Consider the following 18,235-nt stretch of genomic DNA (forward strand, 5'->3'; position numbering starts at 1 on the left):
TGTGACAGTATATGCAAGGTATTATGGACTTGGAGCAGAGAGCTGAACATAAGCTTCATGAGGGCCGCAGCTTTGTCTCTTTTATTCACTGCTAGGACTCCCAGGCCCTAGAATAGTGCCTGCAGGTGTTTTTAACAAATAAATGAACAAACCACGAATCCTGCTGGTGGAAGGGGTGGGACATCCTACTTGGCTGTTCTGTGAAGGAATCAGCTGAGGCCTGGTAAAGAGCAATTTGTAGCTTGTCCACACTGGCATTGGCCTTGAGAAGCCTGCATTGGAGTGGTGGAAAAACTTTTAAAAAGCACGTACAAAGCGACACATTGCAAGTAGGAATCATAAAAGTAGAGTCTCCCAGATAATTCAGAATGCAAAGATAACACAGTTGCTCTTGGGCCCTGCCAAGACCCTTGATTTTGAGGTGAGCCTGGAGCCCTCACATTCTGGATCAACCTCCTCTTGTGTGAAGAGCTGTGACAGAGGCCCCCAAACATTGCATGGTGTGGCTCCTGGGCAGGGCATAGCTGGGCCTACTGAGCTGGAAAGACTCAGGGGGTGGGAGAGGTGCTGGTCAGAATGAGGGAAGAATCTGGTTGTGACTCAAACACTGAGTTCTCCAGGACCCTTCCTTGACACTCCACTATGTCCCCTCTCCCAATCCAGTCCCATTCACTCATGGCCCAGCAACGACACAGCTGCTGGCATAATCTGGATTTTCCGTGTCCCTCTCTCCACGAGGGCAGGGACTGTGTCTGTCTTGTGTCTGTCTTCTGGGTCCCCAGGAACTAGCCTGGTACCGGGAACTTGGATGAACAGAGGAACAAATGCCTGCATCAGTTTGCTCCTGGAAAAGGCAAGTTCTGAATCAGATTTTGAAAGTGCAGAGGCTCGGGTGGGAGATGGACAGAGAAGAAAAGAGAAGCTCCAATCAAGCCTAAATGCTCCTACGAAGGTCGCCAGCTCACCTCCACGCTGCTCAGCCACCGCCGGACCGACAGGAACGACTGCTTGTCTGTGAGATCGTACATGACGATGACACCATCGGCCTTTCTGAAGAACTGCTGGGTGATGCACCGGTACCTGCCACAGAAGGGCCACGGGTCAGGCATGCATGACCTTCCCCCTGGAGCCCCGAACTTCAGGCAGCTCCTCACCTCTCCTGCCCAGCCGTGTCCCACAGCTGCAGGGCCACCTGAGAGTCGTCCACATTCACTGTCTTCACACGGTAATCAATGCCTGCAGGGTGAAACGGGCCTGTCAGGGCTGCCCTGGGCCAGGGCACCTCACTTCCAAATCAGGAAACGAGGCTTCCAATGTCTGAAATCACATCAGGCCCAAGGTGACAACCCTCCCTGTGCAGCTCATGGGAGGCAAAATGGAGAAAGGAACAGAGCACTGGATGGGGAGGCATGGGACTTCAGCTCTGGTCCTCTCTCTGCCACTTATTAGCTGTGGAACCTTGATCAAATCACTTAACCACTCTGAACTGCGGGCTCTTCACTGTAATACAAGCCATATGCTCTTTCTTTCCCTCCCTCCCTCCCTCCCTCCTTCCCTCCCTCTTTTCCTTCCTTCCTTCCCCCTTCCTCCCTCCCTCTCCCCCAACTTTCTTTCTTTCTCTTTCTTTCTTCCTTTCTTTCTTTCCTTTCTCTTTCTTTCTTTTCTTTCTTTCCTTTTTCTTTCTTTTCTTTCTTTCCTCTTTCTTTCTTTCTTTCTTTCTTTCTTTCTTTCTTTCTTTCTTTCTTTCTTCTTTCTTTCTTTCTCTTTCCTTCTCTTTCTCTCTCCTTCTCTTTCTCTCTCTCTTTCTTTGTTTCTCTTCACCTAAAATCCTTTAAAAGGCCCCCTAGTAAAAATCAAATGTCCTATGGGGATGGACTCCATCAACCAATCCAAAGGTATGTGGAGGAAGAAGAAGGAGGGGAGGAGGAACAGGAGGAGGAGGGTAGGAACTGTCAGGTAGAGGAAAGGACAGAACAGAAGGGGTAAGAGAAAAAAATCACAGGCAACGTTCACCCTTGACATGGGTTAGGGCTCCTAATCCTACCACTGGGCTGTTCACAACCATCTCTCCAGGGGTGTGACCCTACCTGGGGTCCTCAACCCCAGAGAGAGGGGGCAAGGTCAGTGAAGTGCATTCTGCACCCCACAGCAGCTCTCAGAGGTCAGGACCTCAACACAGGTGTTCTAATACAGGTCTTCTCCACTCCTGCATCCTGTAAGAATATTCGCAAAGGCATAAAGAGGTTCAAAAGTACATCCCACCACCAGCACCATAAGTTCGAGATCTTAGAACGTTAGGGTATCTCCCACAACCTTCAGAAAGGCCTCTGGAGGGCTCAGGAAGACAAACAGCAACAGCAGCTTGGACAGATAGAGACAGAAGAGACCAAACAGACAACAAAGAGGCAGTAAATGGAAAAGGTCATCCCAGCCGCTGCTGCTGGGCAAAGGCTACTGCATTAAGGACTCACGAGTGAGGAGAGGCGGGAGGATCATCCACTTCCAGAATGTCAGGGGCAGCAGGGAGTCTGGAGGCCCTCTGCTTCACAGACGGGGGCCAGAGAGGACTGCAATTGTCTGGGCTGAGAGTGATTTCTCCCATTAATAGAAGGCTATTTCCAGTGTTTCTATGTGCTGCCTCTCTACCTTCACAGAGTCCCCCTGTGACATCCATGTGAGTTATCTGCACACACATGTGCACACACGCATATATACTCAAACACACACATTCACACACACACCGAGAGATGAAGCACGAGTCATGAGCAGTCGTGCCTTGCCCGAACTGGTCGGTAGCCAGGTGAGCTGCAATCCCAGCTCTGAGGCTGACTGCCACTCCTGGAGCCAGACTCAGGGCACAGGACACGGGCAGCTTTGTTTCACCTAGAAGGCCCAGGGCTAAGTGCTCCCAGCAAAACAGATGACAGTGGCTGGAAGGTGAATCCAAGGGTGCGTTTTCTTCCTGGCTAGAAGTGGAGGGGCTTTCCTGGTCTGTGCTCTGGGAGACAGAAGGGGCTGCCTGCTTTCTGGTAACAACTGAAGGGAAAGGCATCCATGGTCATACAGCTTCAGGGCCAGATCGAAAACCAGCCAGTGCTCCCCGAGGACAGAGCCTTCTGCCTGCTGGTAAGGCTCGCAGGTAGAGCGGCAGGGAGCTTGCTGGGGCAGCTGGGTCTTGGTTGCCCTCAGCTCCTGCTCCACCTCATGAGCTAGGCGCTTTGCTGGAGGACAGGCAGCTGTCTCTGGCGAGGAGTGAGATGGGCAAAAGAGTGTGCTGGAAAAATGCTCGGTGCCGTGGTGAGCTTGGGGAGACTCCCTGCTGAACACGTGATATGTTTCTCTCCGCAGCCTCAGACAGGCAGGCCGAGGAAGCAGATAAACAGGCTCCCGGGGGCTGGGTGTGAGGGACACAGGAGAAGACGAGGGGGTGGGGATGAAGAGGCAGCGTGTGCAAACATGAAGCCAGAGAACACAAGTCCAACAGGATAGTAACACGGAATACGTGGGGACCGGAGGGCCTGGATTAAACTGATTTAAAGACCACCACCAGTTCTGAAATCCCAGGAGGCAAGAGACCTGTGTTGTGCGTTCCTGTCTCAGCTCTGCCACTGACCATGGGTGCAGCTCATTTTGGGGGGGTTCTCCCTCCTCATCAGTAGACGGCAGTGGGATGGAGGTACGAAGGGATGAAGGGGCTAAGTTGGATGTTCACAGTGTTTAAGTGCGGCTGGAGCATTCAACTATCACATCAAGGTGACCCTTGTTTGCAAGCAAATTGCTTCCCGAAGGATGGCTCAAGTCAGGAGCCTCCTGGCACCTTGAAAGGTGCTGTGGAGATGGTGTGGGTTAGCGCTGGGCTGATGGTTGCCAGGAGGGTGACCTTAACCTTTCTCGAGGTGACAGCCCTGAGCTGTCATAAGGCAGGAGCAATGGGGAGCAGTGGCAGCAAGTTGCTCTGGAGAAATACCCTAGGGAGCTGCTGCAGGGATTTCTCTGTAGAGATGGGCAGTGGGACAGACACTGGACCGGTGGCCAAGAAAGGGCTGGGGCATTCTGCCAGAAACAGCTTCTGGAAGAAACACCTTGGGTTCTGGCCTGTGACCTAATGCAGGGAGGTGGTGAACCAGTGTGGTGTAGTGGGAAGAACGCTGGACTTGGAGTCCTGGGTTCCAGGGGGTTTGGTTAACTCGAATGATCAGTCTGTTGTGGATCTCCATTTTCTCACTTACAACATGAGACGATGTAATTAGACCATTCCTAAGGTTCCTTCCAGATCTAGCATTCTGCAAAAACCATCAGTGTCGTCTCCAGGATGCCTGCAGGGCTCAAGCACCTGCTCTTGAAGGAGCAGGCTGGGCCCCAGGTGGGGCAGGCAGGGTGCCCTAGTCACCAGTCGCACTGTAGCAACTTGCATTTCACACAAGCCACTGGTCCAGTACAAAACATGCTCTTATGAGGGAGTGGGAGACCAGGAAGTTGGAGGACCCCTCGGAGGATGGAGGTGAGCTGGAAGAACAGCCAAAGCCCTGCCACTGGGCTGTAACTGCTGCCCTTGACAGGAGATTGGATGGAATCCTGGTCTGGGGGTGGGCAGTTTTGGCCCGAGAGGCTGTGACTCTGTGGCTGTTATATCTCTTTAAAGGGGGCAGCCTGCAGGTGGCTGGTGCGACATCTGCTTCCTGACATGTGTCCTAGAGCAGGGCCTGCAGTGTGGCAGGGAAACTAATTTGAGCTGCTGCTCGAGCATGTGTGGAGTGGTGTGATGAAGGGCATCATGATTTGGAACCTTTCATTTTTTTTTCCCCCTTCCTAAACTGTAGGGTGTTTCCATAATTGGCCTCCTGGGAAGTGCAAATGAGTCTGATTTTCTATTTTTCAGGGCCTTCCATCTCAGGGCCACAAGTTGAAAATGTAAACAGACCCTGATTTTGTTGTCAGGAGAGGCAGGCCACATGCACACTGCTTGGGGGACATGGCTCTGAGGCCTGCGGGCTGGGCACCCTCTCCCTGCCTCCCCTAGGCCTGTGCCAGAGCCAAGACCGTAGGGCCTCCCCCATGGAATGCCCTCAGGGAGGGCAAGTTGACCTCCCAGGTGCTGTCTCCTGTGTTACCACACTCAGCACACTCCCAGCTGCCCCTCCCTCGAGACCAGACGTGGCCAGGCTCTTCTGGGTTTGGTTTGCAGGCTCGTGCTTCTTCCCATCTGGGTCCCAACTTTTGTCTTGGGATGCTCTCAGTCTCTGGGTGAAGTTGAGCAGAAGGAAAGGGATGGGAAGATATTCCAGGTGTGATAACAGTGTAAGAAAAGGCCTGGCAGGAAGGACGGGACACCTGAAGCACACAGGCACAGACCCCTCTCTGGGAGAAATGTTAGAAGGGCCAATTCAGGGTAAGAGAAGGAAAATGGAGTTTCCCCAGGCAGGACTCTGGGCTGCTCAAAGTTGGTCTTGTAGAACCAACTTGTCACACAGCCAAAGGTCAAAGATGGTTGAGTCAGAGACCTAGGCTTGGAGGCAGTCTTAGGGTGCTAATATGATTTGGATTTGTGTCCCCACCAAGATCTCATATTCAATTATAATCCCCAATGTTGGAGGTGGGTCCTGGGGCAGGTGATTGGATCATGGGGGTGGATCCTTCATGAATGGTTTAGCACCATCCCTTTTCCTCATGATAGAGTTCTCACGAGATCTGGTTGTTTAAAAGTTTGTAGCACCTCCCCTGTCCGCTATTCCTCCTGCTCTGGCCATGTAAGACGTGCCTGCTTTCCCTTTGCCTTTCGCCATAACCGTAAGTTTCCTGAGGCCTCCCCAGCCATGCTTCCTGTACAGCCTGCAGAACCATGAGCCAGTTAAACCTCTTTTCTTTATAAATTACCAGTCTCAGGCATTTCTTTATAGCAGTGCAAAAACAGATATACAGGGACCCAGTGGCAACCTCTCATTTTTCAAATGAGAGAAAATTGAAGCCCTAAGAGGCATCACATCCTCTTGAGGTCACACAGCTTGTCAGTGGCAGGGCCCAGATGAGGACTCAGGACTTCTGATGTCTTACTGAACCTCAGAAGCCCCTCCTTCCTGCACCAACCTCTGTTCACCTCCAGAGGCAGACAAGCATCCTCACCTCTCATGGGGTGGTAAGTGCATACAACTCAATTGAGGGACACTATGGCATGGAATAGAAGGTAGTTGAAGGGAAGATATCAGCACCAACCCACTGATGGGAATGTGAACAAGCCTCTAACCTCTCTGGACCTCAGTTTCCTGATCTGTCGACTGGGCTGAACAGTACCTGTCCCCTAGGGTTGTTGTGGAGATAGATGAAAAGGATGACTATAAAAGCTTCTGGTAAATATTCAGGTCATACAAATACATTTTCAAGTACAGTTGACTTATCAGCTCGGTGGAACAGGCATGCAATGTATTTGTTTTTTGTTGAGTGATTCACCTTCCTGTTGAGTGATTCAAGCTAAAAGGTCCGTATGCCCTTGGGTCTCACCACATATTCCAATGCAACCCTCAACTGTGGGTGAAGGGATTAAAGGCCTCTATTTAAATAAAATATCACCCAGAGTGGGAACACATTAAGCCATGATCATCCATTAATGGCTGAGCCTAATGAGCTTCCACATTGAAGTCCAGCTGTCACCCAGCAGGCTGGGGACTTAGGACAGATACAATGTGACGGGTAAAAGAAGCCTTCCAGGAGCCAGGCCAGGATGTAGCAGGCCCTCAGGAAGGCAGGGGCATGTGTGGCCGGATGTGGGTCTCGGGAGGAGTCCCAGGCAGTTCGGGGGGAGCAGGAAGACCCAGGGCCCTGCTGACAGTGGGGAGGAGTGGTCAAAGGGAGGGGGCACTCTTTGAAGCGGGGAAGGGGACCCAAATCTACCTTTACCAAATTTAGTTCCATAAACCCAGGGTTGGACTTACAAAGTACTCCGGGGTCCCATCACACACAGGATGAGCTTAGCAGCGTGAGGGGAGGTTGGCTTCATCTTGCCCCTCCCAGCCTCTCTGTTGAACACAGCAGACACCAGCATCCCTATCGGCCAATCCCTGTGGCCCTTCCCACGGGCCTCTAATGCCCCCTCCCCCGGGTCCCCCTCTCACAAAGTCCTTTCCCAGAGATGGGCCTGGGACCCACCTCAGGGAGGAGAACTCACCCACAGTGGCCGCCATGCCTGGGGAGAACCGGTCCTCACAGAACCTCCTCAGGAAGGACGTCTTCCCCACCGCAGAATTGCCGACGAACACAATCTTGAAGAGCCGGTCGGGGGCAGAGGGAGAGCTTTCCTCCTGCGGACGGCACACAGTCTGACCAACTGCAGGGAATGGTCCTGCCAGCCCCTGCCCCAGCCACCAGAGGCCCTTCACCCATCCCCACAGTGGCCCTCAGGGGGTGCAGACCGGCCTCCAGACCTGTACCAGGGAGGCTGCCACAGCCTCAGAATGCAGTGAGCATAGTCGGTCTTGGGGCATGGAGGCTTTTTCCAGCATCCGCAGGAGGGAGGAGAAACAGCCACCCAGGTGACATGTGCTGTCCGCCTCCTGTGGCAGGGAGGCAGAGGCCGACCCTGGATTCGGTGGGGTGGAGGAGGCAGTTCACGGATAAGGACAGCTCAGTGCTCCAAGTGCGACAGGGCACAGAGGAGGGGCCTTACCACCATGGCCTCCCAAAGTGCTGCTTTTACAGGTGTGAGCCACCATGCCCAGCCCACAATTCCTCCAAGAGGAAGCAGGAATTTTTTCTGTAGGGAAGGACAAGGTGGGGCGTTTGCAGAGAGAAGGAGAGGAGGATGAAAGAAGGCTTATCCACATCACCGGGACAGAGACGTCCCAGGTTGGGACAGGGAGTTCCTTATTTCAGCCCTATCCTTGGCAGCCTGGACTAAACGGAGGATGCTCTGGCCTCTCTGAATATTGCTCTCCATGCATCTCATCAGCTCCCATCGAGGCACCGCCATCCTCCGTGTGTAACTGAGGCACGAGGGTCTCCACTCAGGAAGCTGGGAAATGCTAGGCTGCTGGGCAAAGCTTCCCAGAGTCAGTCAGTCACTGCTGCTCTGTCTCTTGGGTCCCGCAGAGGGAAAGGGCTGGGGCACGAAAGCCCAGAGGGGAGTGAAGTTGACCTAGGACAAAAAGCAAGTAGGAGGTAGAGTAAGGAGCCGCCTTCCAGCACAGCCTGCTGCTGAGGAATGATCATTCACTCCAGGGACCTGCCACTCAACCGCAGGCATCGCGCCTTCAGGCCTAGCTCAGCGATGCCTGATCACATGGGGAGGCTCTTTTGAATCTATTTCAAAGTGAATTTGGGGTAATTAGCTCCTCTCATTAAGCAAATACTATAATGTAGTGGCAGTTGTATTAGCAGTACTTGAGTTTCAGATAAAAAGCCATTAACTGCCTTTTGGAGAGAAATCAATTCCATGCAGTATTTAGGAGAGAATTCAAGGTCAACTACAAAAATTTAAACTAAAAGTTAAAAAAAAAAAATAACCACCAACCTGCACTCAAAAACTATGCCTCCTGCCCCATTTTCTTTATTCATGCCATGCACAAGGGCACCAACTCTCTGCTGGTCCCTGTACTTTTAATTGTTATTTGTTTGAGACTAAAACTCAGTGTATCGATCTAATACATCCAAGCACAGGACAGGGCAGGGAAGGTGAAACCCAGGATGGCAGGAAACGGTCCTGGTGGGAGAGGTGTTGCCTGATCCTTAGCCCTGTGGCCACCGCCCCTCCTCAGGCAGAGCACTTTTATTTTGCCCATAGACACATCAACGGCTCAGCGTCAGGCAGGACTCACCTCACAGGGGCAGCAAACTCTCAGGTATGTTCATGCACTTAACCCACTGTCCCCTCTGGGGGACAGGCCACCTGCCACAGGAAAATAAGATGGCTGGATTGCGGGGAGGGGGCTGGAGAAGCAGTACCTGGCTGGCAAGTCAGAAGATCTCTTCTCATCCTCCCTCCTTTCATGCTTTTTAACGTAAAAAATAAGCCTTTAAAAAATAAAATTATGCTAATGTTTCAAATTAGGAAATGCACAAAAGTAGAGGGGAAATTAATTCTTCCTAATCTACCCTACCACCCTGAAGTGGTCACTATTCATATCTTTTTATTTTTTAAGAGACTGGGTCGCATTCTGTTGCCCAGGCTAGAGTGCAGTGGTGCAATCACAGCTCACTGCAGCCTTGAACTCCTGGGCTCAGAACTCCTCCTGCCTCAGCCCCTGGAGCAGCTAGGACTACAGGTATGCATCAACGCGTCTGGCTAATTTTCTTACTTTTTGTAAAGACCGGGTCTTGCTATGTTGCTTAGGCTGGTCTTGAACTCCTGGCCTCAAGCTGTCCTCCCACCATGGCCTCCCAAAGTGCTGCTTTTACAGGTGTGAGCCACCATGCCCAGCCCACAATTCATATCTTGATGCATTCCTTTCAGCTTTTTAAAATATCGTCTTTGTTTTACTTACAGAAATTTGAGATACATATAATTTTATCCTACTTTATCATATATTATTAACTTACAATTTTTTTAGTCACTAAAGATTTTTGAAAATATTTTTAACAGCTGTATAATATTCTAGTGAATTAATATACTATGCCTTATGTCCCTATTATTGGACATTTTTCTTTCAACTGTTTGCTATTATAAATAACTCTTGCATTCTTGAGTTCAATCTTTGTCTGATTTTGGTTATTTCCTTACGAAGAATTTCCAGCAGTAGAAGCGCCGGTTCAAAGAATATGCTATTTTTAAGTTTTTGATTCATATTACCAAATGGGTTTCCAGAAGGGTTGTACCAGTTTACACCTCACCAGCCTTATATGGGAGGGCCTGCTTTGCAGTAGCCTTCAAACGAGCATACCTTCCCTGCTGGAGCTGTGGTGTGGCTGCTAGTAAATCGTACTTCCTCCCTGCTGCAGTTCTGTCCCCAGCACGACGGCAGCAGGACCTTGTGGAGTGGGCACAGAAGTGAGAGAGCTCGGTGAGGAGGGCTGGGCTCCCCATCACTGTGGGCCTGGCCTCTCCCCTCTGAGCTCCAACTTTCCCATCTGTCAATGGGGAGAATAAATGTCTGACCTGACTCATCAGATAGTGGTGAGGATAAAATGCCACAGCGGATGTTTGAGCAGATGCTTGAGCCTTTTTCTTCATTCTCAGCTCCTACTGACCTCATGACACTTCTTTCACATTTTAGGGGGACATCTTGGAGTTATATAAGACCCCATTTGTACCCACCGCCAGCAAGTGTAGGTCTGTGCATTGAAGGGGATGTGGAAGGGCATGCAGGAGGGAGGGGGACTCCACATTGGTGCCACCCAGCTCTCCACTCTCCCCTTGCACCAGGGCCCTTGAGGAGTGATCTGCAGGCATGAGTCTATGGTAACCTATGCCAGGAAGTCCATTAGGTAGCTCACACCCTAAGGCAGCCACTGGGAAAAGTTCAAGGTGGCAAAGGCTCAGTTCTCAATGGCTGCGGTGGCGTGCAGGCAGGAGCCCCTTTCAGACTGATGTGGATCGTTCTAAAGCTGTTTCAGAAGGCTGAGTGCAGGATGAGGGCTCAAGGAGCCTATTCCGAGGCCTGAGTCCCAAATGAGGCAAAGAGCATCTATTACCATGAGCCAGGGGAGCCACTTTTCATACGGTCTCCCTTTTCCTACAGAATTTAGCAGGAAGGCCTGGTGGGAAGTACAGGGTCACACTGAAGAGAGGAGCAGGCAGGGAATGTCGGAATGAAAGTGGGATTCGCTGATTAAGAACCAAGAGAAAAATGATGGTATGCAAACTTTCTACAGCAGGGCCTGGCTCTGCTAAGAGCAGTTACAAAGCATGCAACTTTAAAAGTATATGAAATTGCATGCTAGGAGCCGAGCATACAGTCTATCATAAGTAGGTGCTCAATTAATGCTTTTGAATCCGAGTCAGAAGAGAGAGCACAGGGTCGGGAATGGGGCAAACAACTGTGTGATATGATGAGGTTTCTTTTCAAATAATCTGATCAATCTTTTATTCTTTAATTCACAGTACCCCCCTTCCCCCGGCTTTTTTTCTCCTTTTTTTCCTTCTTGCCTTTGTTAGATGCCCAGGCACACCACAGTACCAAGCGTTATCAATAACAGCTCACATTCTTTTCCTTATTTGGAAAGAGGACGAACTTTCTGGTTCATTACAGACACCCCTTGCCCTTTCCATCCACTTTCTTTTACGTGCTCACCCTATCTTTAAAAATCAAATGTTTAGCCAACCAGGATTAGTTTAGATTGTACGACCCAACCCCAGCCAATGGGGAAAGGGTACAGGGCAGGACTTGCATCAGAAATAAACATGCATCTCATGCCCCTTTGTTCAGGTGTGCTCTCATGGCAACTGGCCAAGGAGGCACCCCTCTGCGCAGAAGTAAAATTGCTCTGCTAAGAATCCTTTGTTCGAGTGTTCAATTTCCTAAGGATTTTGAGCGTTATTCCAAACACAATGGAGGTTTAAGGAGAATTTATCCGGACCCCTGGGTCTCCCTGCATGACACTCAGCTAAGCGGGGGAAAGTGGTATTTGGAGGACACAGATGTGGTGAATCACTGGACCTGCAGCATCTGACCTCCTGAGCTGCCTCTCCGGGCGCTTGGCCTCAAATGCAAGAGACACATCATAGAAGCGATGTCCATGAACCAACGTAGGATGAGCCCTTACCTTACACACAGCTTCTTTTCCAACAGGCTGCCCTCGGGGGGATGTGGGGGTGAGTTTCAAGGGTGGGGCCTCCTGGATTTGTCCCTGTACCCCTTGGTCAGAGACCTCTTCCTCTTCTGGGCATTTGCTCAGGGGTTGCTCAAAGCTGCCATCCAGGAGCTGGGGCAGGGGGTCTTCTTCAATGGAGATGATTCTGCGGAGAGGCCGGGGGTATGGACCCCCAGGCCCTGGCTCCCCGGTTCCTGGCTCCTCTTCTGTTAAGGGATATCCACTCAGGCCCAGGGAGCTTCTCCTTGGGATGCTAAACACCTCCTCCTCCTCCTCTGACTGGCTATTGGGGCGGGGAAGAGAGAAGAGTTGGGAGGATTTCACAAAATATTTCAACACAGGCTGCATGATGGCTTTTGTGACAAACAGATAACCAGGGAGCATCACACCTTTGGAGAAGAGCACTCTGGGAAAGGGAAGAACAAACCAGCCAGCATTCTGCAGCTCATTCACTCAACACGCTTACACTAAGTGCCTGCTGCCACTGCTGAGGCAGATGATGACACAGATGATGATGATGACGACGACGACCAAGCATTAAGTACAGATGCCATTTACAGATGGACATAATTCCTGTCCTCATGGAATACTTGATTTAGTGGGGGACTAAAGCAATAATGACACAAATAAATACATCATTTACAAATTGTGAGACTGCTATGAAGGAGAAGGAAAGGTTGTAAAGAAAGAAGTCTCAGACTCAGATACAAAGCACCCTGATTAACATTAGCAGGTGGCCTTGGCTCTGCTCCCAGCGCCAGCCATTACTAACTGTGTGTCCTTGGGTAAGACACTTCAACTCTTCAGGCCTTGCTGTAAAATGTGGCCCATCTGCTCTGTCTATTCACAAATAAGACAATACATAAAAACAGACATGTTTGCAAAACATCCTCAGCAGTGTGAGGGGTGCTGTTGCTCTGGGAGGGCCCCCCACCTCCAGATAGATCAGGTCTGCTGGTTCACAGGCAGCTGCCCCCTGGACAGGAGGCTTTGGGTCAGAAGAAAATCAGGCAGAGCATCTCCATCCACCTCTCCTTCCTCTCCCTTTCTCTTCCTCTTTCTGTATCCCTGGAAGTCAGAATCAGGAGTAAATGGTCTCAGAGGCCTAAGCACACATTTGCTTCTAGAAGCATTTGAGCACTAAGGGCAAGGAGAAGCTGTAGGCAGTGCAGGGAAGGAGGGAACTGGATGTGGGGGTCAATGCAGAGTCTGTACTTTCAGAAGGTTTTGAGAGCAAAGGCCTCACAGAAATTGTCTTAAGGGAAGTTTGACAGGGAGGACCTTAAGTCCAGAATTGAAACACACACAGACACACGCAAATACACACACACACACGCACACATGCACGCAGACTAGAAAAGAAAATGGAATGGGGATGAAGCAATGGGGCGATAGGACCAAAGGATAAAGGAACTAAATGAAGGACACAGAATATGCAGAACAGAGAAATACATTTTCTTTTGCTCCCTGATTTAAAATATATATTACTCTTAAAGATCAACAGTAGAAAGGAAAAAGAAAAAAAAAAAAAAAAGCAGGTATCACCATCCTGAAATTAACTGCGATTCTGAAAGACAAATTACAATATAGTGCTTGCTTGCAGAAAGGGTGAATTAGTTTGGATTCCCTAATATAAAAATAAAGGATTTGCAGCAATTAAAGCACCTTTCCCTTGACTTACAAAAACAGTTTTTAAAAAGTCAAGTCTTCTTTCCAGCAAACTTCCTATATATTGTATCAAGCTTATAAAGTGCTTGTTTGTTTTAGAACACAACTGGTATTCCCATCTACTTTTACTCTGTTTATACACACCAAAGTGAATATTTCTGTGTACACATGAGCAAGTAGGCACACACAGCATGTTTTTTCAAAGGCTTTGCAACCAGAAAAGAAATAGCCACTTAGATAGGCCTTAAAACAAAGCATTTATTGGAAAAAGCTTTTTATCTGGGAAATTCTCAAGCACTACTGCCATTCTATAATACCTGCACCATGGCATGACTGAGTTCATTTTTGGTTTGACCACCAAGTGCTCTCTGCCATTAGTAGGGACAGCAGCTATTTTTGGGAAAGTTTGCATTAGAATTTGGGGCTCACAATTTGTCACTTACTTGATTATTGTCTGCTTCTACCACTCAACCAGAAATTCAATGACACAGAGGTAGGTCCATTTTGCACACTACTGTATATCCAGCAAATAGCACAGCACCTCACACACAGTAGACACTCAATAAATATGTATTAAGTGAGCATTTAATAACGGAGATTAATGGTAGGACCCACGTCTAATTTATTTTTGGAGGCTTTACAGAACTTAAAAGAATGTCTGGAACACAGTAGGTAATCAGTAAACGTCTGTTCAATCAATCAGTCAATCCATTCCATTCCGAGGAACCAACGGGCCAATCACTGTTGCAGAAATTGGGCTCCCAAATTGTATCTCATTATTCAGCTATTTAGAACAAGAATTCATGATGATCAGGCCCAAAGGTTTGACTGATGAGCTGATTTACATCTCCAGAGTCACTTCCCCTTTGCATATCTTTTCATTTCATGTTTGCAGTCTTCAAGGTCTCTCTGGGTCTGACACTGAAGGGTCAGGTGCCTCTCTCTCTGTGGCCATCTATGTGGACACAGCACATGCCACAACGAAGAGCGGGCAGGGGACTGGTTTGTCTCTGAATGAGCAACAAGCCAACCCTTGGGTACTCAAGCTCAATCATGTGCTGCCCAAGAGCAACAAAATGCGTTACGTTTGAGTTAATTAAATATAAGTCATTGAAACGATCTGTCAAGCACAGGCCCCAGTCTTGTCTGTGAAAGGAGTTAACTATTGGAGATTCTATTTGACACTTTAATTAACCTTCATAGCCAATATAGTCATATTCCTAAAAACCCAAGTGCATCGGCCAGGCACGGTGGCTCACACCTGTAATCCTAGCACTTGGGGAGGCCGAGGCGGGCAGATCGCAAGGTCAGGAGTTCAAGACCAGTCCTGGCCAACATGGAGAAACCCCGTCTTTACTAAAAATACAAAAATTAGATGGGCGTGGTGGCGCACCTCTGTAATCCCAGCTATTTGGGAGGCTGAGGCAGGACGATCGCTTGAACCTGGGAGGCAGAGGTTGCAGTGAGCCAAGATCGTGCCACTGCACTCTGGCCTGGGCGACCAAGCAAGACTCTGTCTCAAACAACAACAACAACAACAACAACAACAACAACAACAACAACTCCAAAACTGAGTGCATCCATTCTGCTCAGCGACAACAGTGTTACCCAGCTACACACTCCATCTCTCTCTCCCTTGACCCCTCTCCTCTGCTGCTACACAGTCCCTCTCTGCAGACACACAATAGGGTCGGGCAGCCTCAGAAGGCAGTGGTCTGTCCTGGGGGGTTTGCTCTGCACATTACCCTCTGGCTTGGATGTCAGAACAGGGAGGGGAATGTGTTCCAAGATTTGAGGGGAGTGAGTGCAGCTGACCTCAGTTTCCTCACCTTTCAAGGGGTCAGCAGGCACTGAGTGTGGGCCCAGAGCCAGCTCTCAATGAGCCCGACATTAAAGAAGGGATGAGCAAGTGGAGATGACTTACCTCCTAAGAATCCCTCTGCCGTCCACATATTTGCCTATCACGGAGCCAGATCTCTTTTTCCAGCTTGCCCTGGAAGCAGCTGTGTTTGCCTTGGCTGCCTTATTTTTCTGTAGAAACACAAAATGCCCTTAGATCCATGCCTATTTGCCCTGATGTTCGAACAGAAAAGGGCTCAAGATTCCCACCTCACAGATTAGGCTCTACACAAAACTCTGAAGGAAGTAAGCAGTATTCTGGTCACCCCGTTAGCATTTACCCACTCTTCCCTTTCGCCAGCATCCCTTACCAGAATCCTTCCATCTCCTTTCCAGTTATCTCATCAAATGAACAAATACACAGTTTATAGCCTGGGGTCCATCCTGTTATTCACAGGAGCACTGATCATTTGTAAAAGGAAAAAGAAGAAGAGATAAGTGTTTAATGCATATTTTCTACACATATTTCTAATGCACATAGAAAATATGCATTAAACATTTATCTCTTCTGAAAAAACATATCTATATTTTTGAAACAGGGTCTTGCTCTGTCTCCCAGGTCAGAGTGCAATGGCATGATCACAGCGCACTGCAGCCTCAAACTCCTGCACTCAAGCAATCCTCTAGCCTCAGCCTCCTGGGTAGCTAGGACTATAGGCGCCCTACCATGCCTGGCTAATTTTCTCATTTTTTGTGGAGATGGAACCTTGCCATGTTGCCCAGGTTGGTCTTGAATTCTTGGCCTTAAGTGATCCTCCTGTCTCACTCTCCCAAAGTACTGGGATCACAGGAGTGAGCCACCATGCCTGGTCAGACAGAAAAAAGAAAAAATATTTACAGGTATAAAAAAACTCTGTGAATCTTTAATTCACACTCTTCTGTATGGCTCCAATCGCTTTTTATTTCTAAAGTCTCAGATGTAATGAGAAAGTAACTAGCCAGGAGGATCAATTAACTCAGTGTTCTGTCCATGTAACTCCTGAATACCATAAGGCAGTTCAGCTTTTTGGTGGAAGTAGGCTGGGTGTAGATAAATTACTAACATCTGTAACACAGAACCTGGGTGGAGCAGGGGTTTACAACCCCCTTAGCCTATGCTCCCTGACAGACGTCTTCCAGGAGATGAGGCGGGGGAGTTAGACTGCAGGAAATATCTCTCGTTAATTAGCCATCCCATGATTCCCAATGATCCTTAATGAGAGGAGGGGCTGCAATGCTCCCAGAGCCCCGGAAGGTATGGCTATGCTGATTCCAAATTCATCTTCAATTCTTATTCAGTTTGTCCCTCTTTCTTTGATTCCCCACAGAAGTTCTGTAATTCCATGCCCCTTTCAAAGCAGAATCAGTTTGGCAGGTAAAGGGGAGGGAGGTGAAGGGATTAGGGTGACATTTGGTTGGAAGTTTTAAAATAAGTTCAGTGTTACTTCTAAAACAATGATAACCATTATCATCATCAAACAAACATGTGTAGGCTTAAGTCTTGCTCTAATAGTACACATAGGTGGGTGGCAGAGATGTTTGCTGCCAGTAAGTGATGGAAAAGAAACTGTGGCGTGATGCGGTCCCTCAGGGATGTGCGATTATAAAGCAGGTCAGATCTAATGTAGGGCAAATCAGCCGCCTTCTGCTGACCATATCTAGGTCACTGTTCAGCTAAGGGTCCAATACACAACAACATCCCCTTTCCAAGAATCTTTCTCAAAGATTCCTATTGTATGGAGCGGGGATGGGAATTCACTTTCCTCATGTGACAGTGGGGGTCATGGTCCAAGGTGGTAAATGACTTGCCCAGGGACACACATGAAATTCGTAGGATGGTCATCCTGATAATTAGGAAGTCACATCAATCAATTTGGCCTTCAGTTTTCTTCCCTTCAGAGCACCCAGTGGCTCCTGTTTAAAGGGGAAGATGAGTAACAGCATGGAATCCTAGGTTTTAGCCAATGTGGTCCACAGTGAAGGCCTTTAAATAAATATAGGATTTCACATCATTTAGGAAAGTATATACAGATATATAAAAACATACATATATACACACACATACACACATTATATACACACACTATATATATACTACATATATATATATATATAGAGAGAGAGAGAGAGAGAGAGAGAGACATGGTACTCAGGTATGGAAGAGTAGGGGTCCCTATAGGATAGAGAAAAATTGTTCATAAAATCAAGTATGAAAACAGTGAAATACACATTTCTAATGTGGTCTATGACAGTATAAAAAGGAAAATTTTCAGTGAGATAAAAATTTAAATGAAGAAGCAAGCTGTGAGCATTTTGGTTTAGAAGCGATAATGACATTTCAACTGCGCCATCTCATGGATAGAACTATCATTTCTGCATCCAAGAAATATGCGACCCTCCCAAATATTTTAGTCTTGTTGTGCCAAGAGGAAACCGCGTTACTGTTAACGCACTGTTACCCAGCAGGCCACCCTGAATTTTTATTAATTGCAAAATGTTTTTATGCTATCATCCTGCCAAATAGATCCCAAGTGTCAGGACATCGCTGGGCCAGTCTCGACATGGATCTGGCTGTCCAGTGGACCACAGCCCTTGGTCCCCCACAGGTAAGGGAGAACTGGCCAATTACCTGAAAACATATGTCCCGTTCATCCCGAAGGTGCTTGTTCCTTTCCCTGTGGATGGTAAAGGGGAATCTATTCAAACACGGAGTTTGCAGTTGACAGATCCAACGGCAGCCAATTCGCTAGTCAGATGGGTGCAGGGGAAGGTGTGGTGTGGAAGACCAGGGAGTCTGTGGAATCTCCTTCCGCAGGGATGTGATTAATGGCAGAGGATAGTTTGTGTGTACAGATAGGTACACACCGACGTGGGGGATAGACTGAATGCCCTTGAGACACCCATGGCCCACCAGGATGATGCATGGCCTCTCCTATTATTAGGGGCACCACCT

General features: G+C 48.7%; 1 protein-coding gene across 1 annotated transcript in view; it reads right to left on the minus strand.

Moving 5' to 3' along the window:
* Positions 1-18,235, minus strand: part of CRACR2A (calcium release activated channel regulator 2A) — a 140,012-nt gene that overhangs the window by 11,513 nt on the left and 110,264 nt on the right. The window contains exons 12-17 of the mRNA XM_011967175.1: positions 17,912-17,957; positions 15,329-15,435; positions 11,689-12,019; positions 7,160-7,292; positions 1,155-1,236; positions 966-1,080 (exon numbers count right to left, since the gene is read on the minus strand). Of these exons, the coding sequence (XP_011822565.1) occupies positions 966-1,080; positions 1,155-1,236; positions 7,160-7,292; positions 11,689-12,019; positions 15,329-15,435; positions 17,912-17,957 (814 nt within the window). The remainder of the gene's footprint in view (positions 1-965; positions 1,081-1,154; positions 1,237-7,159; positions 7,293-11,688; positions 12,020-15,328; positions 15,436-17,911; positions 17,958-18,235) is intronic.

This window comes from Mandrillus leucophaeus, unplaced genomic scaffold, assembly GCF_000951045.1.
Source record: "Mandrillus leucophaeus isolate KB7577 unplaced genomic scaffold, Mleu.le_1.0 Scaffold79, whole genome shotgun sequence".
NCBI classification, from domain to species: domain Eukaryota; kingdom Metazoa; phylum Chordata; class Mammalia; order Primates; family Cercopithecidae; genus Mandrillus; species Mandrillus leucophaeus.